Source organism: Podarcis muralis, chromosome 18 (genome assembly GCF_964188315.1).
Source record: "Podarcis muralis chromosome 18, rPodMur119.hap1.1, whole genome shotgun sequence".
In the NCBI taxonomy this organism is placed as follows: Eukaryota; Metazoa; Chordata; class Lepidosauria; order Squamata; family Lacertidae; genus Podarcis; species Podarcis muralis.
Genome location: NC_135672.1, coordinates 4,748,135 through 4,775,726, shown reverse-complemented (window position 1 = coordinate 4,775,726; position 27,592 = coordinate 4,748,135). Strand labels below are relative to the sequence as shown.

Genomic DNA, 27,592 nt, shown 5'->3' with positions numbered 1-27,592 from the left:
CGGGCAGGGTTAATTCAGCGCGGATATTTATTCGTTTATTTATTTATTCATTTGTTTAATACTTGGGAGGATTTGCCATCATTCTCTTCAGCTTTTCAAACAAAGGCTCCCAGGGCTGCTGAGAAATCAGTGAAAGAAAGAAAAGGAATGAAGGCAATATACAAAGACATGGCACAAAAGGAATATACTCTGGGAGGGAGAAGGAAATCAGAAAACCCAGGGCTTAGACTATAAAAAAGACATGGCACAAAAGGAAATTACTTTAAAAATAAAAAGCTACACCCACACACTTCCAACAGCCCGGTAAGGATAGATCATGCTCAGGAGCCGTGGAATGCAGAGTGACAGGTCTTTTTTAATTAATTAATTAATTTGATTAGACATTCATACAAACATTAATACACATACACTTACAACCATAATATCATAATAATAACAACAACAAAAAGGAAAAGAAGAAAAACGAAAGAAAAAAGTTAAGAAGTAAATAAAATAGGTGGATGATAATAGACCTTTGTGACTTCCCTCCACCAGTGCTTGTCATTTTTTCATTCAAGTTCTTATTTACATTGCAAATCATGTACCACTACATTATTTCTTATAGTATACTATTATATTATCAAGACAGCTTTATGACCTTAGTCTAAACATATCAACATGCTATCTTTAGAGCAGTGTTTACTCATATACTCTTCAAACCACAACCATTGCGACCTTAATTTCTGATGTGTTTGATATCTTATTGCCGCAGTTAATTTTGCCAGTTCTATAAATTCTGTAAATTTATATAGCCCATCCTCTTTTGTGGGTATGTAATTTCCTTTCCGGGACACGGGGGCGCTTTGGGTTAAACCACAGAGCCTAGGACTTGCCGATCAGAAGGTCGGCGGTTCGAATCCCCGTGACGGGGTGAGCTCCCGTTGCTCAGTCCCTGCTCCTGCCAACCTAGCAGTTTGAAAGCACGTCAAAGTGCAAGTAGATAAATAGGTACCGCTTTGGCGGGAAGGTAAACAGCGTTTCCGTGCGCTGCTCTGGTTCGCCAGAAGCAGCTCAGTCATGCTGGCCACATGACCCGGAAGCTGTACGCCGGCTCCCTTGGCCAATAAAGCAAGATGAGCGCCGCAACCCCAGAGTCGGTCACGACTGGACCTAATGGTCAGGGGTCCCTTTACCTTTAATACCCTTTCCAGTTCTTTGCCAGGAATAACCGGGCTGCTGCAGTTGCATAAAAGAACAATTTCTTTCCTGTCTTGTGGTATTTCATCTCCTGCTATACTCAGTAAGAATGCAGAGCGGCAGATCTGTGGGGAGTGGCATTTTGTCTTGGAGACCCCCAGAGACCCCCGAAAAGGAAGATGTCCACTCACTTGAGGAAGCTCCAGGCCAGACAGGGGGAGAGGCAGCGCAGGACGCACGTGGGCATGTTGAAGATGGAGCAGAGACTGGGCTCTAAGGCCGTGGGACCCCCGCCATTGATCATTATCACCTTGTGGACCAGATCCGGGTATTCGTGCGCCAGGAAGGTGCAGAAGGAGACTCTGTGGGAAGAAGCAAGCGGGCAAGTTGGAGGGTGCAATAAGTTGGAGGGGGGGCATGAGTGTTTAGACCCCTGGGCTCTCACTTGTGGGGTGCCTCAGGGCTCCGTCCTCTCCCCATGCTTTTTAATATCTATATGAAGCCACTGGGAGAGATCATCAGGGGGTTTGGGCTGGGTGTCCATCAATATGTGGATGATACCCAGCTCTACCTCTCTTTTATTTTTTATATTTTTTTCAAAAAACATTATTCATTTTATAAGACAAATAAAAACACAAACAGAAAAGACAAACAATACAAACAAATTCTTGTCATATCCTTATTTTTCTAAACATTGTTAAGTGGGCTTCCCCAAGTCCCACCTATCATTTTACTTCATCTTTAGCACTTTACATATATCACAATTTCTAACCATCTTTTTTCGCACACTTACTTTAACCATAAAAAAACTTCACATTTTATTGCTTATAAAATACACTATCTTCTACTTCTAACCCTACCGCCTTTATCCACTTCCAAAGCTATTCTAAGATTTAAATATTTTTTCAAATATTCCAGCTCTACCTCTCCTTTAAATCAGAACCAGTGAAGGCGGTGAAGGTCCTGTGTGAGTGTCTGGAGGCGGTTGGAGGATGGATGGTGGCTAACAGATTGAGGTTTAATCCTGACAAGACAGAAGTACTGTTTTTGGGGGACAGGGGGCGGGCTGGTGTGGAGGACTCCCTGGTCCTGAATAGGGTAACTGTGCCCCTGAAGGACCAGGTGCGCAGCCTGGGAGTCATTCTGGACTCACAGCTGTCCATGGAGGCACAGGTCAATTCTGTGTCCAGGGCGGCTGTTTATCAGCTCCATCTGGTACACAGGATGAGACCCTCCCTGCCTGCGGACTGTCTCGCCAGAGTGGTGCATGCTCTAGTTATCTCCTGCTTGGACTACTGCAACGCACGCTGCGTGGGGCTACCTTTGAAGGTGATCTGGAAACTGCAATTAATCCAGAATGCAGAAGCTAGACTGGTGACTGGGAGCAGCCGCCGAGACCATACAACACTGGTCCTGAAAGATCTTCATTGGCTCCCAATATGTTTCCGAGCACAATTCAAAGTGTTGGTGCTGACCTTTAAAGCCCTAAACGGCCTTGGCCCAGTAGACCTGAAGGAGCGTCTCCACCTCCATCATCCAGCCCCGACACTGAGGTCCAGCTCCGAGGGCCTTCTGGTGGTTCCCTCCCTGCGAGAATCCAAGTTACAGGGAACCAGGGAGAGGGCCTTCTCGGTGGTGGCGCCCGCCCTGTGGAACGCCCTCTCACCAGATGTCAAAGAGATACACAACTACCAGACTTTTAGAAGACATCTGAAGGCAGCCCTGTTTAGGGAAGCTTTTAATGTTTAATAGGTTATTGTATTTTAATATTACGGGTTGTTTTCGTTTTTATTATGTATTTTGCATTTTTATGTTGTGATTTTATGTTGGTAACCACCCTGAGACTTGCAGGTATAAGGTAGTATACTACTACTACGACGACTAATAATAATAATAATAATGGTGATGATGATGTTTGGAGCCCACCCTGGATGATAGAAATTGTAGTCCAGATCACCAAGTTATGAGTAGAGGCTGGGTGATATCCACAGCCAGAAAGGAGGAAGCTTGCCAACAACTGCTATTCACGTGCGTTGAAAGAGCCTCCATTTTCAAGAGCAGTCTACCTTCACGTTCCTGAGTGGGGGGAATAACAGAAGGTGCCCCTATGCCTGGCTTCCTGGGATGATGGTGATGAAAATAATAAACTGTAGTCTGCTGACTACCAATGGTCCATGAGCTTCATTCAGGTCACCTGCAGTGTACCTGTGAATTTGTGTCTGAAGTTGGGAGAGGACACATCCATTACATCAAATATTTTTGGCCACTGTGGGGGCAGGAGGCTGCATTAATATATTATAATAATTCATTATTTATACCACGCCCCTCTGGCTGGGTTTCCCCAGCCACTCTGGGCGGCTCCCAATCAAATATTAAAAACACAATACAGCATTAGATGGGCTCTTCTGATTTTTCTCACATTGCAGCCTTTTTATCACTGTGCTGCCAAACAGCGTTTCCTCGCTTACATTTCCCAGTCTCCGTCTTCTTTCTTTCCCTTATGTTTACATTTAAAAAACGGTTTCAGTGATGCGTCTCTTTTCTTTCGGTTCATACGCTCCGACCTACTGCTCCCTTCGAAATATACCTAAGCTAAATTGTCCCTCCTCTCAGGGGATGGTCTCCAGTTCTGGAATAAGCTGCAAAAATCCCCTACAGCAAAACCGACATTTGATGGAACATGGGGCAGAGTGAAATGGAGTGTGCGGGGGGTGGTGAAGCTCATAAATGGCTCTCCCCTCCCTGCTCATTTGATCCCCAGAACAACCTTGCGAGGAAGGTTAGAATAAGCTTTAGAAATCAACACACACACATTCCCGGCCCGCTCCAATGAAACCAGTATTCAACTGAATGGAGTAAACGGGGTTGGGGACCCTCCCCTCGCCCTTACCCGTAGGAGTGCCCGATGAGGATGTTCCTCTTCCGAGCGTAGCGCTTGAAGACGGCCCGCATGTCCTCCGCCAGGGCGTAAAAAGTGTAGGCGGCGGCGATTTGGGGGGCCGAACTGCACCCGTGTCCGGCCAGGTCGGGGGCCACCACCTCGTAGCCCAGCTTGGCGAAGAAGTCCAGCTGCTCCTTCCAGATGTCCAGAGAGCCCCCCACGCCATGGATGAAGAAGAGGACCACGTCGCCGTGGGTGCCCTTACAGCTGGTGATGAACTTGGTGCAGTCGACGTTAACCACTTTCTTCGGCTTCCGCCGGCGGCGCTTGGCAGGGCCGGGACCGGGGGGGTTGGCCGAGGGGGTGGCTGCGCCGGTGCCAGCAGCGTCCGAGACCTCCAGCTCCATCGTGCCGTTGGCTTCGGAGCCGTTCTGGCAGTGGAGGATGTCGGCGCGGACGGCGTCGCCCAGGTTCTCGATGACCATCTGGCCGTTGCGGTAGACGGTGATGCGGCGCTTGCAGCGCACGACGCCCGCCGTCTGGGGCGCGTCCTCGGCCCCTGGTGGGTGGGCGGGGGCCAGGTGCTTGACCCGCAGGACCCGGCCTGGCTTCACCTCCACGAAGCTAAACCCGTCGCTGGACTCGACGCTCTCCAGGGGACCCACGGCGTTGGGGGTCTTGCCCATCAGGCAACACAGGAGCCCGTCCGTGATGCTGGTGAACATCGTGATTCCTGCATCGAGAGGAGTTGGGGGGGGGTATGACACAATAGTGCGTGAGACTCTTTGGGGTCGACGTGGGTTCCCTGAAAGAGAATTCCTCTCAACAACCCTGCGAAGTAGGCCAGTCTCATTATCCCCGGGTCCCCGATTCCTGTGCTACAGATGAAAAGACATGGAGCACATTCACCCCACACATTTAAAGCACTTTGATACCACAACAGTCATGGCTTCCCCCCCAAAAAAATAATTGGGGAAACAGTAATTACTTAGAAGAGTCCTGAGAGTTCCTAGGGGACCCCCTCTTCCCTCCCCACAGTAAATAAAGCTGAAGTAAATAAATTAATATGTAAAAACTACTGTGGTTTTTTTTGCAGGGAGGGTATTCCGTTTTGCTTCCAAATTGATGGTGGGCTCTGAACCACTGGCGTTTGTCATTAGGACACGACGGCGCGCTGCAACATTTTGCTGCAGTTCAGATATGTGTGCATGTGTATGTGTGTGTGTGTAACAGGATTGTTCATATATATATATATACACACACTCTCTCTCTCTCACACACACACAGTGGTGCCTCTGGTTGTGAACGTGATCCGTTCCGGAGGCCCGTTCGCAACACGAAAAGAGCGCAACCCGCAGCGGCGCGTCTGCGCACGCACGGGTTGCAATTCACCACTTCTGCGCATGTGCGTGACATCATTTTGCACTCATGCGCGAGCAGCGAAACCCAGAAGTAACCCTTTCGCTCTGTCCCAAGAGACCAGGGCCCTGCAGGACTTGACATCTTTCCGCAGAGCCTGCAAGACAGAGCTGTTCCACCAGGCCTTTGGCAATCTTCACAGAACTCTAGCCCAATGGTTGCCATTAATCTGATTTGAACTGATTTTATAATGAAATGATTTTAGAATGTTGTATCATTTTACTGTTGTTGGCCGCTCTGAGCCCGGCTTCGGCTGGGGAGGGCATGATATAAATAAGATTTTATTATTGTTCTTGTTATTCTGGTACTTCCGGGTCGCTGTGGGATGTAACCTGAAAGAACGTAACATGAAGCGGATGTAACATGAGGTATGACTGTATTGCAATATCGTTCCAAAGCAGCCTCATTATAACAATACCAATTTTCTAACAGGAATGTTCTTGGTCCGGGTGCCAGCTAACCCTGCAGGAACATTCCATTCCATTCCACTTCTCAATTTTCTTTTCTGACTGGCTTGCGCTCAGATCTAGTGTCTGCTGTTGTTTTACTCCCTTGGCTTCTTAAATTATGATTTATTCCATTTGCACATCACACCTTTCCTCCAAGTAGCTAACGGTTGCAAGGCACATAGTTCTCCTCGCCCCACCACAACCCTGTGAGGAAGGTAAGGCTGAGAGACAGTAACAAACCCCACCCTCCACCTGCAAGCTTCAGGGCTGAGTGGGAAGATTTGAACCCTGGCCTCTCCCAGTCCAGCGCTCTACCCACTACACCAGACTGCCTGTACTTCAAAACTTGCACTACAGTGGTGCCTCGCAAGACGAAATTAATTCGTTCCACAAGTTTTTTCTTCTTGCGAGTTTTTCTTCTTGCGAAGCACGGTTTCCCATAGGAATGCATTGAAAATCTATCAATGCGTTCCTATGGAAACCGCCTTCAGACCAGGTCCGGGGACAGTCTGTCCCCCGACCTCTTCTGAAAGCTGGGGGGGGCAAGGGCTTTTCTTCCCACCCCCAGCCTTCAGAAGGCTGTTCTGAAGGCTGGCGGTGGGAAGAAAAGCCCTTCTCCCCACCTCCCACCCCGCAAGCTCCGGGGACAGGAGGGCTTTGCTGCCGCCCGCCAGCATTTTAAAAGCCCCCGGGACAGCGGAGACTTCACTGCCGCCCGCCAGCATTTTAAGATCGCCCCGGGACAGCAGAGAAGTCTCCGCTGTCCCAGGAAGGCAGGCGGGGGGGGGAGCAAAGACTTTTGCCCCCCGCCGGCCTTCAGAAGAGGTCCAGGACTCAAAAACGGAAAACGGAAGAGGTCCAGAACTCAAAAACGGAAAACTCTTTCGTCTTGCGAGTTTTTCGTTTTGCGAGGCGTTCGTCTTGCGAGGCCCCACTGTACTTAATGCTTCAAACATGGTGTGCATGCCAACACGGCCCCATTCCTGTTTATTACTGGTGCCAATCCTCCACCCACGACTTGAGTTTGCTTTTAGAGGGAGCCCAGAGGATTATGTTTATTATAAACTGTCAGAACACCAGAGCTTCTTGGGCTCCTAACGACGAGAGATTAAAAAAAGCTAAAATAAAGCCAATGCAGGGGACTTTTGTTGAAAGAAAACAAATTGCACAGAAACCACAAAGAACACAAACCATCAGTCCAAATGCACTTTTAAAAAAACCTCAGATAAGAACAGATCCATTTGTATACAAGTCATCGGACCATCACAAAAGCTTTACGCAGCGTGGAAGCCACACAAGGGCACGTCAAACAGAACTTAACTCAGATCAAAGCAAAAAAAAATTGAAAGTATATACAACACTAAAATAAAATTCCAAGTGCCAAAGCTCCTGGGCAGATGGCAAAATGCCTCTTAAATAAATTAAAGGAAAGCACGAAGCAAACTTAAAATTCTAAATCTCTCTCACAACACACAGAATGCTCTGAGGAGATTTCTCCGAACTTCAGCTCCTGCGGATAAGAGAAGGGGCATCTCTCTCCCCACAGCACGAGAGAGGAGAAGGAAACCCCAAATATTTAGGGTGGGGGAATCCTAAGGCTGGGAGGGAAACTTGGGGGAGAAGAGGGGGAAGCCCTTGACAGAAGGGTATGTTGCCTAAATTACCTGTAATCTGCTATTCATTTTGGAAAGTTTATTTACAGTGGTACCTCGGGTTAAGAACTGTTCCGGAGGTCCGTTCTTAACCTGAAACTGTTCTTAACCTGAAGCACCACTTTAGCTAATGGGGCCTTACGCTGCCGCCGCCACGCGATTTCTGTTCTCATCCTGAAGCAAAGTTCTTAACCCAAGGTACTATTTCTGGGTTAGCAGAGTCTGTAACCTGAAGCATCTGTAACCCGAGGTACCACTGTACTTATTTTTTTATTTATTTCGTAAAAAATTTATTCTCCTAGATCATGAAAAGAAAAATGACTTCAACTGGTCAGCTAAATCAGGTGAGGGGAGTCGATGGGTTTCAAACCCTCAGTGAGTTAGGGGCTTCCCCGGCATGTGAAGACCCACTCTGGCAGATGGAGCAGATGAGACTAATAATAATAATAATAATAATAATAATAATAATAATAATTTATTATTTATACCCCACCCATCCGGCTGGGTTTCCCCAGCCACTCTGGGCGGCTTCCAACAAAGTTTTAATGTACAGTGGTCTGTTAAACATTAAAAGCTTCCCTGAACAGGGCTGTCTTCAGATGTCTTCTAAAAGTCTGGTTGTTGTTTTTCTCTTTGACATCTGGTGGGAGGGCGTTCCACAGGGCGGGTGCCACCACCAAGAAGGCCAAATGTGGGCCCAATGGTCAAGAAGGCGGTTTCTGCCCATGCCATAAAGGGAAGTGAAGGGCAGGTGGGGCTCATCCATCTGGGAAGGAAGCCCATCTAGGAGAAGGAGAACTCTGGCCCTAAACCTCCACTGCCCTGTGGGACATCTTTGGGAGAAGAAAAGGCTCAGGAGTAGACCCTCCACAAATCCATAGTGGAGTCCCTAAGGCAGTTGGATGATGCCTTGTCTGCCTCCTTCTGGCAACTCCTGCAGCCCAGCTGGTGCCAAATGTCTTGCTTTGCTTTTCTTTGGGCCAGGCCGAGAGGGGGGTCTTGTCGTCAGCAGCGGAGGAAGGGGCCTGCCTCCTTCCACTCAGCCGCCCTACAGCTGGGGGGGAGGCAGCGGGTGGACCATTTGGGCAGCGGGGAGCCTGCGCACGCCCAAGCCACCGCGTCTCTCCCAGGAGAGACATCGCAAAACCAAATTACGTGTGAATTTCAAAGCATGACTTTCCGTTCTCGTATCATTTCAGAAAGTTCAAATTGGACAGATCCACCGTTCAGTGCCAGTAGTGATATATGGCCAGTAGTGATGTATGGAAGTGAGAGCTGGACCATAAAGAAGGCTGGTCGCCAAAGAATGGATGCTTTTGAATTATGGTGCTGGAGGAGACTCTTGAGAGTCCCATGGACTGCAAGAAGATCAAACATCTCCATTCTGAAGGAAATCAGCCCTGAGTGCTCACTGGAAGGACAGATCCTGAAGCTGAGGCTCCAAGACTTTGGCCACCTCATGAGAAGAGAAGACTCCCTGGAAAAGACCCTGATGCTGGGAAAGATGGAGGGCACAAGGAGAAGGGGACGACAGAGGACGAGATGGTTGGATAGTGTTCTCGAAGCTACCAGCATGAGTTTGACCAAACTGCGGGAGGCAGTGGAAGACAGGAGTGCCTGGCGTGCTCTGGTCCAGGGGGTCACGAAGAGTCGGACATGACTAAACAACAACAACAACCGTTCAGTGCAAACTAAATCAAATTTGCCCCACAACCAACCACTTCTGCTGGAATGTGGCCCCCAAAGGGTTTCTACCAGGGCAATGTGGCCCTCGCTCCAAAAGCAGCGCTGAAGCCATCAAACAAGGCCTACCCAATACTCCCACGCCAGATTAACCTTTAGTTCAAAATCTGCAAAAGGACTGACCCCCCAACCCCATCTCCCATCCTTGCAAATCCACGAGTCACTTAAGGAGGGAGGATTTGCGGTGGCTTGGGTGCGCTGCAGGCCCCGCGGTGAGTGCCGCCTGGCATTTTGTCACCCCCCTCAGCGATGACACCTAGGGCGGTCCGCATCCACCGCACTCCCCTTCCTCCGCCCCTGCCTGTTGTCTGGTCAGCCCAGGGCCTCCAGCCACACTGCCCGGGCTTGGGCCCAAGAGAGGTCACTTTGCTGCTGCAAATGCAGCAGTTTGACTTCACCTCTGGAGATGTACCGTATTTTTCTCTCTATAAGACTCACTTTTCCCCTCCTAAAAAGTAAGGGGAAATATGTGTGCGTCTTATGGAGCGAATGCAGGCTGCGCAGCTATCTCAGAAGCCAGAACAGCAAGAGGGATCGCTGCTTTTGCTGCGCAGCGATCCCTCTTGCTGTTCTGGTTTCTGGGATAGCCGAGCGAAGCCTCCTCGGGGACGTCCCCCCTGCCCTGAGAAGGTTTTGCGTTGCTTTCACAGAAGCCGGAGCAGCAAGAGGGATCGCTGCGCAGCGAAAGCAGCAATCCCTCTTGCTGTTCTGGCTTCTGGGATTCAGACTACCGTATTTTTCGCTCTATAGGACGCACTTTTCCCCCTCCAAAAATGAAGGGGAAATGTGTATGCGTCCTATGGTGCGAATGCAGGCTCCTTGGCTTCAGCAATAGCAACGTGAAGCCTCCGAAGCGCAGAGGGAGAGCTCCCCCCACGCTCCAGAGGCTTCACATTGCTTTCGCTGAAGCCGCCTGAAGCCCCCGGAGCGCAGGGAACTCCCGCTGCTATCCGGGGGCTTCAGGCAGCTATCCGCAAGCCTTCAGAGCGCAGCAGGAGTTCCCTCCGTGCTCCAAAGGCTTGCGGATAGCCGCCTAAAGCCTGGAGAGCGAGAGGGGTCGGTGCACACCAATCCCTCTTGCTCTCCAGGCTTCGCTTCACCGGAGAGGCGCTGCACAGTTTCCCCTCTCTGCGCAGCGCCCCTTCAGCCAAGCAGGAGGAAAAATGGAAGGGGCTCCGTTTCCCCTGCCGCTTCGCTGAAGGGGCGCTGAGCAGAGAGGGGGAGAATTTTTTTCCCCAGTTCTCCCCCTCCTATGGTCCGGTGCGTCCTATAGAGCGAAAAATACGGTGCTCCATTGTCTCTTGGGGGAGAGATGGATGCCAACCAACCAAGCCTTCAACCCCTTCTCTCCCTGCCCCATATAAAACATTCCCAGAAAATGCTGTGTCCCCACCCCCTGGAAGGAAAAACTGGCTAATCATCGAGTGGACATGGGATCCTTGCCAAACTGTGGCGAGAACACAGTCCCAGAGGCCCCCATCGAAACATGGTAGGGAGGCCAGACTTCTAGGAGACCTCCTTATTTAATTAACTAATTAGAGTCAACATGATTAGAAGCAAGCCGAGCGGAGCTGAGCAGAGGAGGGAGAAGGGCGGAGGTGGAACAGAACGCTCTGGACTTCCCCATCTCACAAGCACCAGATACACTGGAAAAAGCCAGGCAATATGCCCCACGGGGGGAAAACCCACATTGCCAACTTATCACCCCAGCGGCGCTCTTCCGCCTTTCTCATGCACAATCCAGGAACACAAGGATCTGCTGGTTTTGGTTCTCTCAGGACACATTCATACCATAGAGGGCATTTCTTTAAACACTCAGACCTTCCTCCGAATAATTTTGAGAGCGGTCGTTTGTTACGGGGAGTTGTTAGGAGATCCCCTATTCCTCTAAAAGGTAAAGGGACCCCTGACCATTAGGTCCAGTCATGGCTGACTCTGGGGTTGCGGTGCTCATCTCGCTTTATCGGCCGAGGGAGCCGGTGTACAGCTTCCGGGTCATGTGGCCAGCAGGACTAAGCCGCTTCTGGCGAACCAGAGCAGCTCATGGAAACACCGTTTACCTTCCCACCGGAGCAGTACCTATTTATCTACTTGCACTTTGACATGCTTTTGAACTGCTAGGTTGGCAGGAGCAGGGACCGAGCAACGGGAGCTCACCCCGTGGCGGGGATTCGAACTGCCGACCTTCTGATCGGCAAGCCTAGGCTCTGTGGTTTAACCCACAGCGCCACCCACATCCCTAAAAGGTAAAGGTAAAGGGGCCCCTGACCATTAGGTCCAGTCATGGCCGACTCGGGTTGCGGTGCTCATCTCTAACAGAACTACAATTCTCAGGTTTCCCTATGAAGAGGGATTGATGATTATACCACTTTGGGTTATTACAACTCTCTGGGGTGAATTGGACAACTCTCAGCACCCTTCTTAACAAACTGCAGTTCCCATAATTATTTGGGAAACGCCGTATCTGTTTAAAGTGGAATGATAAAGCTTTAAATGCAAGGTGTGGATGTGGCCTCAGTTTCTCATTTATTCAATCTTCATTCCTCCACATTTTCTCCAGCAATACCCAAACCTCTCTTTCAAATCCTCGTGAAAATTCAAATCAGCATTTAAATATGAATTTATTCTAATGAACGCATTTTTGCAAGCAGTTTTCCTCAACGTACTGCACGTTTTTGATGTTATTTGCACTGATATACATTTTATGCACCATTTCCCACAATACAGGCATTTTTTGCATCAACAGGCTGGCTGGAGAAGATTACATCGCAAAATTGAATTATGTGTGAATTTCAAAACATGACTTTCTGTCCGCGTATCATTTCAGAAAGTTCAGATTGGACAGATCCACCTTTCAGTGTGAACTAAATCAAATTTGCCCCACAACCAACCACTTCCCAACGCTCCCCACTGCTGGAACGTGGCCCCCAATGGATTTCTACCAGGGCATTGTGGCCCTTGGTCCAAAAGCAGCACTGAAGCCATCAAACAAGGCCTCCCCAATACTCCCACGCCAGATTAACCTTTAGTTCAAAATCTGCAAAAGGACTGACCCCCTGCCCCCATCTCCCATCCTTGCGAATCCACAAGTCACTTAGGGAGGGAGCGATTTGCGTGTTGAGGAGCTGGGGAAATGGCTGCCAATTACAGCGTGCTGCTATCGACCCTTCTGTGTCAAGGGCTCCTTCTTCCACGGAGCAGAAAATAAGACTGAAAGATGAAGAAATGCAGGGGACCTTTGTTGAAAGAAAACACATTGCACAGAAAGAGAGAGATGCTGGTCACCATGGCAACCAAGGTGGAGTCGGGTACCACCATCTGAGTGACTCAGAGAACTAAGAGCCGGTTGCATAACGTTGCTTCTGAGTCCAGAAGGCACCGTGTTACATAAGCCACCACTGCCTCCCCTCTTTTCCACCACCCACCCAGTAAGGATGGGTTTGGGTGAAACATGGGGAAAAGGCGGACAGCAAAATTGCAGGCTTTGGCCTGCAGGAACCATTTCTGCTTCCGCTTATCAAAAGACACACATACACACACAGAAAAATAATTTAAGAATCGAAGCAAAAACAACACACACCACCCCTTGACTGCAGGTTCCAGAGGGAGGAAAGCAAGACAAACCCTCTTTTAAAGACATCTAGGTTGGTGGGAGGGACGCGGGTGGCGCTGTGGGTTAAACCACAGAGCCTAGGACTTGCCGATCAGAAGGTCGGCGGTTCGAATCCCCGTGATGGGGTGAGCTCCCGTTGCTTGGTCCCTGCTCCTGCCCACCTAGCAGTTCGAAAGCACCTCAAAGTGCAAGTAGATAAATAGGTACCGCTCTGGCGGGAAGGTAAACGGCGTTTCCATGTGCTGCTCTGGTTTCCCCAGAAGCGGCCTAGTCATGTTGGCCACATGACCCGGAAGCTGTATGCTGGCTCCCTCGAGATGAGCGCCGCAACCCCAGAGTCGTCCGCGACTGGACCTAATGGTCAGGGGTCCCTTTACCTTTACCTAGGTTGGTGGGAGGGAGTTCCACAGCCTAACAATGTGCCACAAGAGAGGTGAAGGGTTTTGTTTTTTTTAGGGTTAGGAGCCTGTGTCTATTTCTTGGGGTTCTACGCGGCTGATGAAGACTACCTTCTGCACTCAGTTCTCGGCTGCGGGTGCAGGATGTGGCCATCTCTGAGGTGCGTTCTGTGGTCTCCTAGGAAACTGGCCATGAATGGCTCTTTTCCCAATGGGACCCGTTTTTTCTGCAGGGGAAGCGTTGGCGGTGGCCAAATTGCAGGCATGGCGCAGAGGAGGGGAACTTATTTCAAATCTGTTCCAAAAGAGGCTTTGTCAAAAGCCGAGGCGGCAAACCTCTCCACTCTCCTTTTCTCTCTCTCTCTCCCTTCTTTCAAATGCGACTAATTCTGAGGGGTCCCTCTGTCCCAGACAATACCTTGGAACTTGGCGGCGCTCGCATGCGCAGGCAGTTCCGAGGTTCCAAACAGATTCCGGAACATTCTTATGCAAAGTGGAGTCCGAGTTTGGAGGAGGACAAAAACCGAGGCAGAAATTGGGGGAGTCTCCAAGCGTTAGAAACTCAGATATATAATTTCATTGCCAATTGGCGCCTTAAATCTAGGTTAAGATGTCTAGGCGCCTCTCTTTTTTTTACGATGCAATTTGTTATCACCATCATTATTTATCGTTTCATTTCTATACCACTTTCTCTTTTAAAGAAAAAAACTCAAAGCGGTTTTCAACACATTAAAACATCAAATCAAACATTCCAGAAAAAAACAAATTCAGGCTTCTAGGAAAATATTTCAGATCCTTTTCTCAGGGACATTTGGCTCTCCCCCCCCCCCACTGATTTACCTACTTAATTTATAGAGCTGCCCCATAGCAGGAGGGCTCTAGGAAGGCAGGGTGGTGTAGTGGTTAGAGTGTCGGACGAGGAGCTGGGAGATCAGAGTTCGAGTCCCCACTCAGTCATGGAGCTCACTGGGCGACCTTGGAGTCCCAGTCCCAGTCTCTTGGCCCACCTCACAGGGTCGTTGTGGGATTAACTGAGGAGGGGGGTGGACCATGGACTCCTTGGAGAAAAAGATGGGAGATAAATGCAACTGATAAGCTCTTCTGTTGACCTGCTTAAGGAAGCTGGAGGGGGGGGCAGCCAGAGGGAGATGCCAGTCGCCCACCTGGCATCCAGGAATCTCTGCAGGGACCCGCACCAGTTGCAAAACGTGCCTGGCACCCGGCTAATTTCTAAGACTGGAACCCTCCATACGCCGATGAATGCACCCTTCATCAAAACAGCTGCCTCCAGGTTCTACTTCCATTCACCCATATATCTAGCTCTTTCTGTGCAACGCAGGTATGTTGCCTTGAAGGAATGGGTTTCCCAAACCCCAAAACTGACTGTGCAGGCAGTTTGAAACTGCACCAAAATCCCTATTTTTCCTTAGCTAAAATGCTTTAACTTGAGCTCTTGAGCCGAAACCCAGCTGTATAAACAAGTGCTCAGAGCCCTCTCCTTTATCAGTTTGTGACGGCAAGGATGGCCTTGACTGTACCAGTAGAACAGAGAAGACGTGTCTGTGCCTTATCTTACGTCTTGACCACAAAGACGCACAGACCCAGTCTGGGAACAGAGTGTGTTCTCGGAGATGGTGACCTCTTGCTCCAAGATAAGAGTAGGAAGAGGAAGATCCTTTTATGGTCAGAAGTACAGGAAGGGATACCCTTTTATGGTTAAGAGTGCCGGAGCAGGAACATCTGTGATGTCAACCTGCGTACATAGGCTGACGTGGTTGGATTCCTGGGGAAGGAGGGAGAGGGTGCCTGGAGGATATATATACTGCATGAAATTTCTTTGGACTTGCTGTGGACTTGATCACGCAAGTGCCTTCTGCTATCCGGAGAGCAGAATAAACTCTTTCTTTGAACCAACCCCGGTGTCATTTGACTTCCTTCCTCCTGTCCGGGAGCAACGCGGACCCAATCGGTGAACTCCAATAAGGCTACAGCCTTGCACTGAGTCAGGCCATAGGGCTCCATCTGGCTTGGTACTGTCCACACTGACCGGCAGCATCTCTCCCAGTCCTACCTAGAGATGCCTTCGGGAGAGGGGACGTGGGACCTTTGGCATGCAAAGCTGACACTCTTCAGCTGAGCTGCGGCCCTGCCCTTTGAAAGCAAAGCAATGACCCATTTAAATAGGAAGCGGCCTTCGAGGTCAGTGCTGTCCACACGGACTGGCAGCAGCAGCAGAATTTCAAAACAAGGGTCTTTCTGAGATGCCAGGGGAGACTGAACCTTCTACATGCAAAGCAGCTGTTCTGCCGCAGAGCCTTTCCCTATCTTAAAAATATAATGAGGTATAGAAACGAAATGAATATTAATAATAATAATAATAATTGTTCTTGTTAGCTGCTCAGAGCCCGGCTTCGGCTGGGGAGGGCGGGATATAAATAAATTATTATTATTATTATTATTATTACTACTACTACTACTACTACTACTACTATTACTATTACTATTATTATTATTATTATTCTGCAAACTGAAGATAAATTTAGAGCTTCAGCCGGAACTCATAGAAATCATAGAATCATAGAGTTGGAGGAGACCACAAGGGCCATCGAGTCCAACCCCCTGCCAAGCAGGAAACACCATCAGAGCACTCCTGACATATGGTTGTCAAGCCTCTGCTTAAAGACCTCCAAAGAAGGAGACTCCACCACACTCCTTGGCAGCAAATTCCACTGTCGAACAGCTCTTACTGTCAGGAAGTTCTTCCTAATGTTTAGGTGGAATCTTCTTTCTTGGAGTTTGGATCCATTGCTCCGTGTCCGCTTCTCTGGAGCAGCAGAAAACAACCTTTCTCCCTCCTCTATGTGACATCCTTTCATATATTTGAACATGGCTATCATATCACCCCTTAACCTCCTCTTCTCCAGGCTAAACATGCCCAGCTCCCTTAGCCGTTCCTCATAAGGCATCGTCTCCAGGCCTTTGACCATTTTGACCATATTCAACTCTGAATACGACAAACAGTGGGTGGAACCTAAAGAATTGCCTGAAAAACCTTTTATGTTTCCTGCTTGCAAAATTGCACCTTCAAATTAAAAGAAAGAGAGAAAGAGGCAGGATTAAAAGCTTTTAGGAAGAGGCCAAGGGAGTAATCCTTCTGGGAAAGGAATCTCCCCTTTCAGCCAGGGGCAAGCTCTGCTGCCAAGAGGGATGCATTCAAATTATGGACAACACAAACACACAAACACACACACACCCCTTCCAAAAGCTCACATCCCTTCGCCATCGCTTGAATCTTTAGAAGGAGAACAGAAGTGAAGAGAGGCGTCCACAGTTCCTCTTGACCTAATTCAAGCTGAGCGTGCCTGGATTTTATATAACGGGACTTCGGCTTGGAAAGAAGAGCGCTGGTGGTTGAGAAGGGAAGGCGGAGAATGACACCCATAAAGGGACAGAGGGATGTTTTGTTTGTTGAGTGAGGGATGAGACAGATCATATCACTGACACCCAAACTTTTTTGGGGGGGCCCTGCCATCTTGGTTCCACAATCTCATCCCCAGTGCCCCATGCCCAATAAAAAAAATATTCAGACTACAGTGGTGCTCCGCAAGACGAATGCCTCGCAAGACGAAAAACCCGCTAGACGAAAGGGTTTTCCGTTTTTGAGTTGCTTCACAAGACGATTTTCCCTATGGGCTTGCTTCGCAAGACGAAAACGTCTTGCGAGTCTTGCGATTTTTTTTCGCTCCCCCCCCCCTTTTTCTAAGCCGCTAAGCCGCTAATATAGCCTTTTAGCCGCTAAGCCTTTAATAGCTACTAAGCCGCTAATAGCGCTAATCCGCTAATAGGGTTGCTTCGCAAGACGAAAAAACCGCTAGACGAAGAGACTCGCGGAACGGATTATTTTCGTCTTGCGAGGCACCACTGTATAATAATAATAATAATTTTTTATTTATACCCCGCCCTTCCTGGTTCAAAAACCGGGCTCAGGTTCCTAACAACCTGAGCAGCTAACAACAAATTTAAAACACTTCAATGTTTGATAGACTATCGTATTTTAATATTTTGTTAGAAGCCGCCCAGAGTGGCTAGGGAACCCAGCCAGATGGGCAGGGTATAAATAATAAATTTTCATCATCATCATCATCATAGCAGTTTGCACGACCCACCTAGAAAAATAATCATCGGCTTGCAGTGTTGGGAAGGACCCTGGGGGTCCACTGTCTGCAATGAAGGAATCTTGCTGCGAGAAGTGAGGTTACAGGGAACCAGGCAGAGGGCCTTCTCGGTGGTGGCGCCTGCCCTGTGGAACGCCCTCCCAGGAGATGTCAAGGCAATAAACAACTATTTTACTTTTAAAAGACAACTGAAGGCGACCCTGTTTAGGGACTTTTTTAATGTCTGATGCTGTATTGTTTTTAATACAGTGGTACCTCGCAAGACGAATGCCTCGCAAGACAAAAAACTTGCTAGACGAAAGGGTTTTTTGTTTTTTGAGCTGCTTCGCAAGACGATTTTCCCTATGGGCTTGCTTCGCAAGACGGAAACGTCTTGCAAGTTTGTTTCCTTTTTCTTAACACCGTTAATACAGTTGCGACTTGACTTCGAGGAGCAACTCATAGCTCGCGGTGTGGTAGCCTTTTTTGAGGTTTTTGAAGACTTTGGTGATTTTTGAAGCTTTTCCAAAACTTTTCCGAAACCGTGCTTCGCAAGACAAAAAAAATCGCAAGACGAAAAAACTCGCGGAACGAATTAATTTCGTCTTGCGAGGCACCACTGTATTCAGTTGGAAGCCGCCCAGAGTGGCTGGGGAAACCCAGCAAGATGGGCAGGGTATAAATAATAAATTATTATCATCATCATCATCTCAACTAAAGCATACATACAGAACCATAGAAACAATAACATTCAAAGCAGCGACAATTAGTTGCCCACTTACTCAAAATCCAACTGAAACTTAAGTTTAATTAATTCAACAAAATTGATGAAATTGATCCAGTGATGCCAGCTTTTCACACAATCCTTTACACCGCCAACAAACGCCCCCTCCCCTGCTGACACCTTACTTTTTAGCACCCCGCCTAGACAAACTGCCCCCCATGGGGTGTTACCACCTACTCTGGAACCTCCGCTGGGTATTCCCACCTTGCGAAACTCGCACACCTCCAAGCACCCAAATGACAAAAGCAACCACCACCACCCCCACACAAAAAGCCCACACCTCAGATATTATGGCTCTCTGAACACCACCCATATCGAGAGAGGAATGGGGCTTGTAACTAGTGTGCAACACACACAGGGGAAAAACCAATGCTGTCCAGGGTTGTAAAGACTGCGGAGAGAATAATTGGGCGCACTCTTCCCACCTTGGATCAAATCTACGCTTCCAGGTGCCATAAGAAAGCTGCAGAGATAGCGCAGGACAGTGCGCACCCCGGAAATGATCTCTTTCAGCTTCTGCCTTCTGGAAGAAGGTACAGTGGTACCTCGGGTTACATACACTTCAGGTTTCATACGCTTCAGGTTACAGACTCCACTAACCCAGAAATAATATCTCAGGTTAAGAACTTTGCTTCAGGATGAGTACAGAAATGGGGCAGCGGGAGGCCCCATTAGCTAAAGTGGTGCTTCAGGTTAAGAACAGTTTCAGGTTGAGAACAGACCTCCAGAACGAATTAAGTACGTAACCAGAGGTACCACTGTACAGGGTTATAAAGACTAGGACTAGCTGCCTGAGAAACAGTTTCCACCCAAATGCGATTTTGGTTTTAAACACAGTGTAAGGTAGTCTCTGGGGACACGGGTGGCGCTGTGGGTTAAACCACAGAGCCTAGGGCTTGCCGATCAGAAGGTTGGCTGTTCGAATCCCTGTGATGGGGTGAGCTCCCGTTGCTCGGTCCCTGCTCCTGCCAACCTAGCAGTTCAAAAGCACATCAAAGTGCAAGTAGATAAATAGGTACCGCTCCGGCGGGAAGGCAAACGCGTTTCCTTGTGCTGCTCTGGTTCGCCAGAGGCGGCTTAGTCATGCTGGCCACATGACCCGGAAGCTGTACGCCGGCTCCCTCGGCCAAAAACGCGAGATGAGCGCCACAACCCCATTGTTGGCGTAACCCGAAAAAACGCAACCTGAAGCAGCTGTAACCTGAGGTCTGACTGTATAAGGGGCAGCGCAAGATATAATGCATAAGGTCCTCTACTTCAGGGCATCCCCTAATGCACACATGTTCGTTTGTTGGTCTGCCTGTGTGTCTCCACAGTCGGACTCGGAGGCAGAAATGCTTTTGAATGCCACTATCTGGAAAACCGCAGGAGGGGAGAATGTTTTCTTCCCTTCTTTGTTAAAAATCACGCCAGCTATGTGCACCCACCCCCTCACCAACCTCCACCGCGGCCGATATTTTGTTGGGTGCATCGCTCTTGCCCCACCACAGAGCCCTGCCTCCTCTTGCATTCCACAGACTGGAGAGAGAGAGAGAGAGAGAGAGAGAGAGAGAGAGAGAGAGAAGGAAAGGGAGAGAAAGAGGACTGCATAAACAGCTGCTGTGTGCATATGGCAGGGGAAGATTTTTGGGCAGGTGTCCAGGGCCCCACTCAGCAAAAGAAGCGGGAACACCTCCAACAAAACAGGGCTGTCTTGGTACGTCGGTTTTGATATATCTTTATTTATTCAGTAGATGCATATCCCTACCTTTTAGGAATCTTTCCTTACACGAGAAAACCACACCCACTCACCGGTGGATAGCAGCACGAGATGCTTGCCTGATGCTGTGCCAGTAATGTCCACACTGACTGGCAGCAGCAGCATCACTCCAGGGTTATGGAGGGGAAATATCCTGGCGCCTGGCTAATTTCTAGCACTGTGGCCACTGTAAGGAGAGGACGTTGGACGAGATGGGCCCGATCCAGGATGACTCTTCTTCAATTATGCTCTCTTTTCTTGCAGCTCAATCCCCAGGAGGCATCCCCAGGTAGGGCTGAGAGATATCCCACCCCCCAAGTCTGAAATACTGGAGAGCTGTTCCCAGTGTAGACAAAACTGAGCTACATGGATTAAGGGTCTAAGGCAGTGCCCTCAATTAAATTAGCTGTTTATGCAAAAGCATGAGGACTAGTTGGGTGATCCTCAGGGATCCTCTCAAATCTACAATTCTGTGATTCCATGACTCCCACACACACATGACTGTGGCCTGATCTAGGTGCTTCAGGGCTGTTCTCATGTGCTACAACCAACTTACAACTCCCCGCCTGTGGGATGCTCTCCCCAGGGAGGTTCGGCTGGTGCCTTCATTATACAGTGGTACCTCTGGACTTGCCGATCAGAAGGTCAGCAGTTCGAATCCCTGCATCGGGGTGAGCTCCCATTGCTCAGTCCCTGCTCCCACCAACCTAGCAGCTTGAAAGCACCTCAAATTGCAAGTAGATAAATAGGTACCGTTCCAGCGGGAAGGTAAACGGCATTTCCATGAGCTGCTCTGGTTCGCCAGAAGCGGCTTAGTCATGCTGGCCACATGACCCGGAAGCTGTACCCCGGCTCCCTCGGCCAGTAAAGCGAGATGAGCGCCACAACCCCAGAGTCGGTCACGACTGAACCTAATGGTCAGGGGTCCCTTTACCTTTACCTCTGGTTACGAACGGTTTCAGCTTGAGAACATGAAGGAATTCCAGAAGGAATTAAGTTCATAACCAGAGGCACCACTGTACACCTTTAGGCGCCAGGCAAAAACATTCCTTTCCATCCAGGCCTTTGGCTGGTTGGCATCCGATGTCCTTTTATATTTGTCATGGAAGGGGACATTATTGGGGGGGGGGGTTGGTTCTTATTTTTGTTTTGCAGTTTGTGATATTTTTTTAATTGTAATTTTATGTTGCAAACCACCCTGAGACCTACTGATAAAGGGCGATGTAGAAAATTTAATAATAATAATAATTGCAATGGGTCTACCTTGAGTAGCATCATAGAATCACAGAACTGTAGAGTCGGAAGGGACCCCAAGTGTCATCAAGTCCAACCCCCTGCAATGCAGAAATTACATTTATTTCTCTATATCTATCTATCTATCTATCTATCTATCTATCTATCTATCTATCTGTCTGTCTGTGTGTCTGTCTTCTGTCTGTCTGTTTATCTATCTAAAGGTAAAGGGACCCCTGACCGTCAGGGGATTCGAACTGCCGACCTTCTGATCGGCAAGCTCTAGGCTCAGTGGGCCCAATTCTCCCTCCAATCCCATTTCTTTAGGGACATGGGATGCTGCCTTACACCTTAGCTTAGTCAGACCCTTCATTAGCCCACTGAGCTCAGTATCGTCTGCACTGGCCGGCAGCTGCCCTCCAGAGTTTCCAAGCAAGGCGCCTCCTCCTGGTCTCATCTGGAAAAGCCAGGGATTGAACTATGGGACCTTGTGCACGCAAAGGAGATGCGCTGTCTGTCTGCGCTTCTCCCTCTTGGGAATGTGGACTGGAAGAATGTGTGTGTGTGTTTTATGCTGAACAGGCAGAGCAATGCAGTTAGATAATGATAGACGCTGAGTTTCAAAGCCTTGCACACTTCCCTGCCCCCCCCTGCCTTTAAGATGGCAAGGGACATTTGTGGAAATCACAGCTGCATAGAACTGATGAGGACACCCTCCCGTCGAATGTCAAGGGGAAAAGAAACTGTACAACCTGCGGAAAACATATGAAGGCAGCCCTATATAGGGAGGTTTTTAATGTTAAGGTTTTGTTTTATTTTTTGTATATGCTGCCTGCCACCCAGAGTGGCTGGAGCAACCGAGTCAGATGGGTGGGGAATTTAGATAGATAGATGATAGATAGATGATAGATAGATAGATAGATAGATAGATAGATAGATAGATGATAGATAGATAGATAGACAGACAGATAGATAGATAGATAGATAGATAGATAGATAGATAGATAGATGATAGATAGATGGGATGCAGGTGGTGCTGTGGGTTAAACCACAGAGCCTAGGGCTTGTCAATCAGAAGGTTGCGGTTCGAATCCCCACAACGGGGTGAGCTCCCGTTGCTCGGTCCCTGCTCCTGCCCACCCAGCAGTTCAAAAGCACATCAAAGTGCAAGTAGATAAATAGGTACCGCTCCAGCGGGAAGGTAAACGGTGTTTCCGTGCGCTGCTCTGGCTCGCCAGAAGCGGCTTAGTCCTGCTGGCCACATGACCCGGAAGCTGCACGCCGGCTCCCTCGGCCAATAAAGCAAGATGAGCGCCGCAACCTCAGAGTCAGCCACGACTGGACCTAATGGTCAGGGGTCCCTTTACCTTTACCTCTAGCCGAAAGTCTGCACAGAATGTACAAGGAATTTTATATGCTCGTTTGGGGCTACCACCGACAAGCCCCTGCTGTCACCTTCAGCTGGAAGCTTGCTTTCAAAACCAATGAGCATGGGCAAAGGGCTCCTTTGCTCGACCCTTCTCCCAGACCCTGAAAGCGAGGGTGTGAAGCACAAGGCACAACAACGTGGCTCTCGGAGCACCGCCCACATCGCTGGGATGACGTCTGTATCCGAGAGAGGGGGTGACAACATTCCTACCCTGCTCCAGTTGGCAGTGGGAGGGTAAACCAGTTAAACGCCTTGTACCCTAAGCCAATGGAGGCGTATTGACAGGAGCCAGATGGCATCAGCTCTGCCAACTCACCACGAATCAGGGGGCAGATATTAAGGGGGTCACAATGCCCCCCACCCAAAAAGATTGTGTCCCAGCTGGAGATTCCACTCCATCTTAAGGGGTTGGCTGGAACAGGCCAAAGGGGGCCCATCTAGTCCAGTATCCTGTTCCCACAGTGGCCAAATGCCCCTAAGAACCTAGGAATCAAGATAGACTGCCCCTAGAACTGGAGGTTCCATAAGAAGAGCACTGCAGCTGGGTGGTCCCATGGTCCAGCGTCCCGTCCCCTCAGCAGCCAAGCAGATGCTCCTAAGGCAGTGGTTCTCAACCTGTGGGTCCCCAGATGTTGTTGGACTACAACTCCCATCACCCCAGCTAGCAAGGTCAGAGCTCAGGGATGATGGGAGTTGTAGTCCAACAACGCCTGGGGACCCACCGGTTGAGAACCGCTGCCCTAAGGGAAGTCCTCAAACAGGACTTTCAACCAGTGTTCAAAATTAGCCAGGCACATTTTGCACCTTACTATCAGCCAAGTGACGGGACGCGGGTGGCGCTGTGGGTTAAACCGCAGAGCCTAGGACTTGCTGATCAGAAGGTCGGCGGTTCGAATCCCCGCGACCGGGTGAGCTCCCTTTGCTCGGCCCCAGCTCCTGCCAACCTCGCAGTTCGAAAGCACGTCAAAATGCAAGTAGATATATAGGTACCGCTCCAGCGGGAAGGTAAATGGTGTTTCCGTGCGCTGCTCTGGTTCGCCAGAAGTGGCTTAGTCATGCTGGCCACATGACCCGGAAGCTGTACGCCGACTCCCTCGGCCAATAAAGCAAGATGAGCGCCGCAACCCAGAGTCGGCCATGGCTGGACCTAATGGTCAGGGGTCTCTTTACCTTTTTATCTGCCAAGTGAAGTTGCCTGGGTGCCACAATGGCGTCTGACATCTCCCCCATCTAGGGATCCCTGGATCTGGACTGTTTTCAAACACCAATGCCCCCTCCTGTAGAATTCTCTCCAATATATTTTATCTGCACAATCGGAATGAATTTCAGCAACCAAAATGCTTTTTCTGTGCAGCCTGAGAAAGGAGCAGTGAACAGCATTATAGTGAATTGTTGTCACTTGTCTTTAGTTCCCCCACTGCCCTGCTCAGAGTTGGGAAGAATATTCCTATGTTATGAATGGACTGAGTCACCATTACGAAAAAGAGGTTGGAATAGGCTGATAGATATGCAAGAGTCCCATGGACTGCAAGAAGATCAAACCTCTCCATTCTGAAGGAAATCAGCCCTGAGTGCTCACTGGAAGGACAGATCCTGAAGCTGAGGCTCCAAGACTTTGGCCACCTCATGAGAAGAGAAGACTCCCTGGAAAAGACCCTGATGTTGGGAAAGATGGAGGGCACGAGGAGAAGGGGACGACGGAGGACGAGATGGTTGGACAGTGTTCTCGAAGCTACCAGCATGAGTTTGACCAAACTGCAGGAGGCAGTGGAAGACAGGAGTGCCTGGCGTGCTCTGGTCCAGGGGGTCACGAGGAGTTGGACACGACTAAACGACTCAACAACAACAATATGCGGACTGTCTTTGGATCAAGTGACTTTTCTTCTTTTAAGATCTCAAAGTTCTTAGCCTGGCCCAAGGTTGTCCTCTGAACTAGCCAGATGTTGAACTGAGAATACTGCACAGTCAGTTCATCATTTGGAAAATAAGACTTTAGAGCCATCTTTCCCCAAAAGCGCAACTAGGCATTGTGTTTTGGCAATTGCAACCTTTTTTTAAGCCTTAAGGAGCCTTGTTTCTTTGTTCATCTGAGTTTCTAACACTGCTTTCAACCCAAACAAGTTCATATAGTTTTAGCAACTGTGGCACGTTAAGCCTGCTGCTGTTACACCTAGGTAAAGGTAAAGGGACCCCTGACCATTAGGTCCAGTCGTGGCTGACTCTGGGGTTGCAGCGCTCATCTCGCTTTATTGGCCGAGGGAGCCGGCGTACAGCTTCCGGGTCATGTGGCCAGCATGACTAAGCCGCTTCTGGCGAACCAGAGCAGCACACGGAAACGCCGTTTACCTTCCCGCCGGAGCGGTACCTATTTATCTACTTGCACTTTGACGTGCTTTTGAACTGCTAGGTTGGCAGGAGCAGGGACTGAGCAACGGGAGCTCACCCCGTCATTGCGGGGATTCAAACCACTGACCTTCTGATCAGCAAGCCCTAGGCTCTGCTGTTACACCTAGTTTGATCCAAAGTCCTCTGGAAAAGGGGGAGGTGACTCGGGCACAGAGTGAGCACCAAGTTCAGCAACTCTCTCCCATTTTCCATCCCTCACCCATAAACAGGAGTCCTGCAAGACAGGTGCAAACACGGGAAATAAACGTAATTTAGCAACTCTAAAACTTCAGGATATGGCCGGTCCAAAAAGGTAAATGTTCACCCCTAAATACTGACAGGTCTCCCATTGGGCTGCCCTGCACTCTGTATTTAAATGCATCGGATTCCAACCCTACTCACCAAAATCTGAACCCCACAAAGATATCTCTAAACGATGCCCGCTGTAAGCATTTTTTGTACTTGCAAAATACACACAACTTATTCCATTTCTGCCAGCCTCCATGAATTATGGCACTGGAGCTCCACTCAATTGTGAGTCGCCCTGTTCCCACCAACCAATGCCAGCACTACGTGGCTTCAAGCGTACTGGCTGCCTTGAGGTCTAGAAACTTGGGGTGTTTGGTATTAAAAAAAAAGTGGGGGAGGGTAAGGAAAACTGGGAGAGTTAAAATTCTCCAGGGTGTGATTTCTCTTCTCAAGGCCAATTATTGTGTGGTTCTCAAATGTTGGCACAGAATCCACATCACCCTGGCTGAAATATTTATGTACTGCTTTTAAACATATAAATCTGGGTTTGTCTGGGGCCTTTTGGGAGGAGGGGGCTGCAACACGGCTGTCAAAGACACCATTCCTCTTGGGGGGCTGTGACAGGCCAAAGCCACACTTCCCCGCAAAGCCTTTGCTGTGCCCATTTTGCAGAATCACAGAATTGCAAAGCATCTTAGGTGATAGGAAGCCCCTTTGAATTGGGGGGGGGGAGATCACAGAATAGGTTAAATCTCTGGTAGCATATCCAGGCGGGACGCGGGTGGCGCTGTGGGTTAAACCACAGAGCCTAGGACTTGCCGATCAGAAGGACGGCAGTTCGAATCCCCGCAACGATGGGGTGAGCTCCCGTTGCTCGGTCCCTGCTCCTGCCAACCTAGCAGTTCAAAAGCACATCAAAGTGCAAGTAGATAAATAGGTACCACTCCGGCGGGAAGGTAAACAGCATTTCCATGTGCTGCTCTGGTTCGCCAGAAGCGGCTTAGTCATGCTGGCCACATGACCCGGAAGCTGTACGCCGACTCCCTCGGCCAGTAAAGCGAGATGAGCGCCGCAACCCCAAAGTCGGCCACAACTGGACCTAATGGTCGGGGCTCCCTTTACCTTTAGCATATCCAGGTAGGGCCAGAGACCCCAGCGGGACACTGCCGGTCAGTGTGGACAGTGATGAGCTTAGATGGAACAGCAGAAGGCCGCTTTCTGTTTAATTCAGTCCATGAGGACTAGAATCTTGATCTGTTTTTAAGCGAAGGGCAGAGCTCTGGGGTAGGCCATCAGCTTTGCATGAAGTGGGTTTCAGATCCAATCTTGGGGGGAGGGGGAACCCCCGTCTGAAATCCTAGACAGCCACTGCTGCCAGCCAGTGTAGACAGTACTGGAACATGTGTTTGTATATGGCAGCCGGGAAGATCCTCTGCCTGAAGCCCCGGAGGGCGGCTGCCAGTCAGTGCAGCAACACTGAGCCAAGATGCACAAGGGCCTGACTCCGCAAAAACACACAGAGATTGAGCCCAGCGTCCATCCCAGGCCCTCCTGCACGCATCCTGACCTTGCTTGGATATTGCCCTTTCCAATGCATGCGTTGGAAGCTTGGGGGGGGTCATTCCCTCCTCCCTTAATGGATCCCTGAGCAGCTGCAGCAACCTCCTGCTGAAATGGCAACGCACCTAATTATTCTTATTTTTAGCAAGAACCGCGCGCAACCCGCAGAGGACAACCTTCCCGGTGCCTCCGGTGCCACCGAACCGACATGCAAACAAGCCCTTCTTGTTGCTATGCTTTCAAGAACTGAAAGGCTCGCCTGCAAAGCTCCTTAAAGCTTTGCAAATCCTGCCTGATCTCTTCGGCTGCTTTCTCCCAGGCTCCTTGCCTTGGCCATTTCCCTTTGCACAGACCTCCCTATTACTACCTCCCCGCGCCTCCATTTCCCTTCCCTGGAAACGCATTCCTCAAAGGACTGGTGCGAAAAAATATAAACGCATATATGAAATCAGAGCATCCTCACCTCATTTATCCGCAAGGACCAATCAGGCTCCGCGAGACGGCAAAAGATGGTTAAGAGAAGGAAGGGAGGAAGGAGGAGGGAGGAAGGAGCAGGCTCAATATGTCTGGGAACCGCATGCAACCTTCTCCTTACCCCACCCCAAACCAACCCCCTTTCTGCTGCTGTGATTCTGTCCAGCTGACACTCCCCCCCCCCCCCCGATGAGAGCTATAGGGATTTCAGCCCAAGGTTTTCTCCCTGCCTTCAGAAATTCACCTCTGCAAACG

At 49.5% G+C, this 27,592-nt stretch overlaps 1 protein-coding gene across 1 annotated transcript in view; it reads right to left on the bottom strand.

The window, feature by feature from the left end:
* The window catches only part of ABHD8 (abhydrolase domain containing 8), a 31,201-nt gene extending 3,615 nt beyond the window's left edge, over window positions 1-27,586 (bottom strand). The window contains exons 1-3 of the mRNA XM_028713732.2: window positions 27,327-27,586; window positions 4,067-4,790; window positions 1,368-1,538 (exon numbers count right to left, since the gene is read on the bottom strand). Of these exons, the coding sequence (XP_028569565.2) occupies window positions 1,368-1,538; window positions 4,067-4,782 (887 nt within the window). The 5' untranslated portion in view covers window positions 4,783-4,790; window positions 27,327-27,586. The remainder of the gene's footprint in view (window positions 1-1,367; window positions 1,539-4,066; window positions 4,791-27,326) is intronic.
* Window positions 27,587-27,592: the final 6 nt, after the last annotated feature.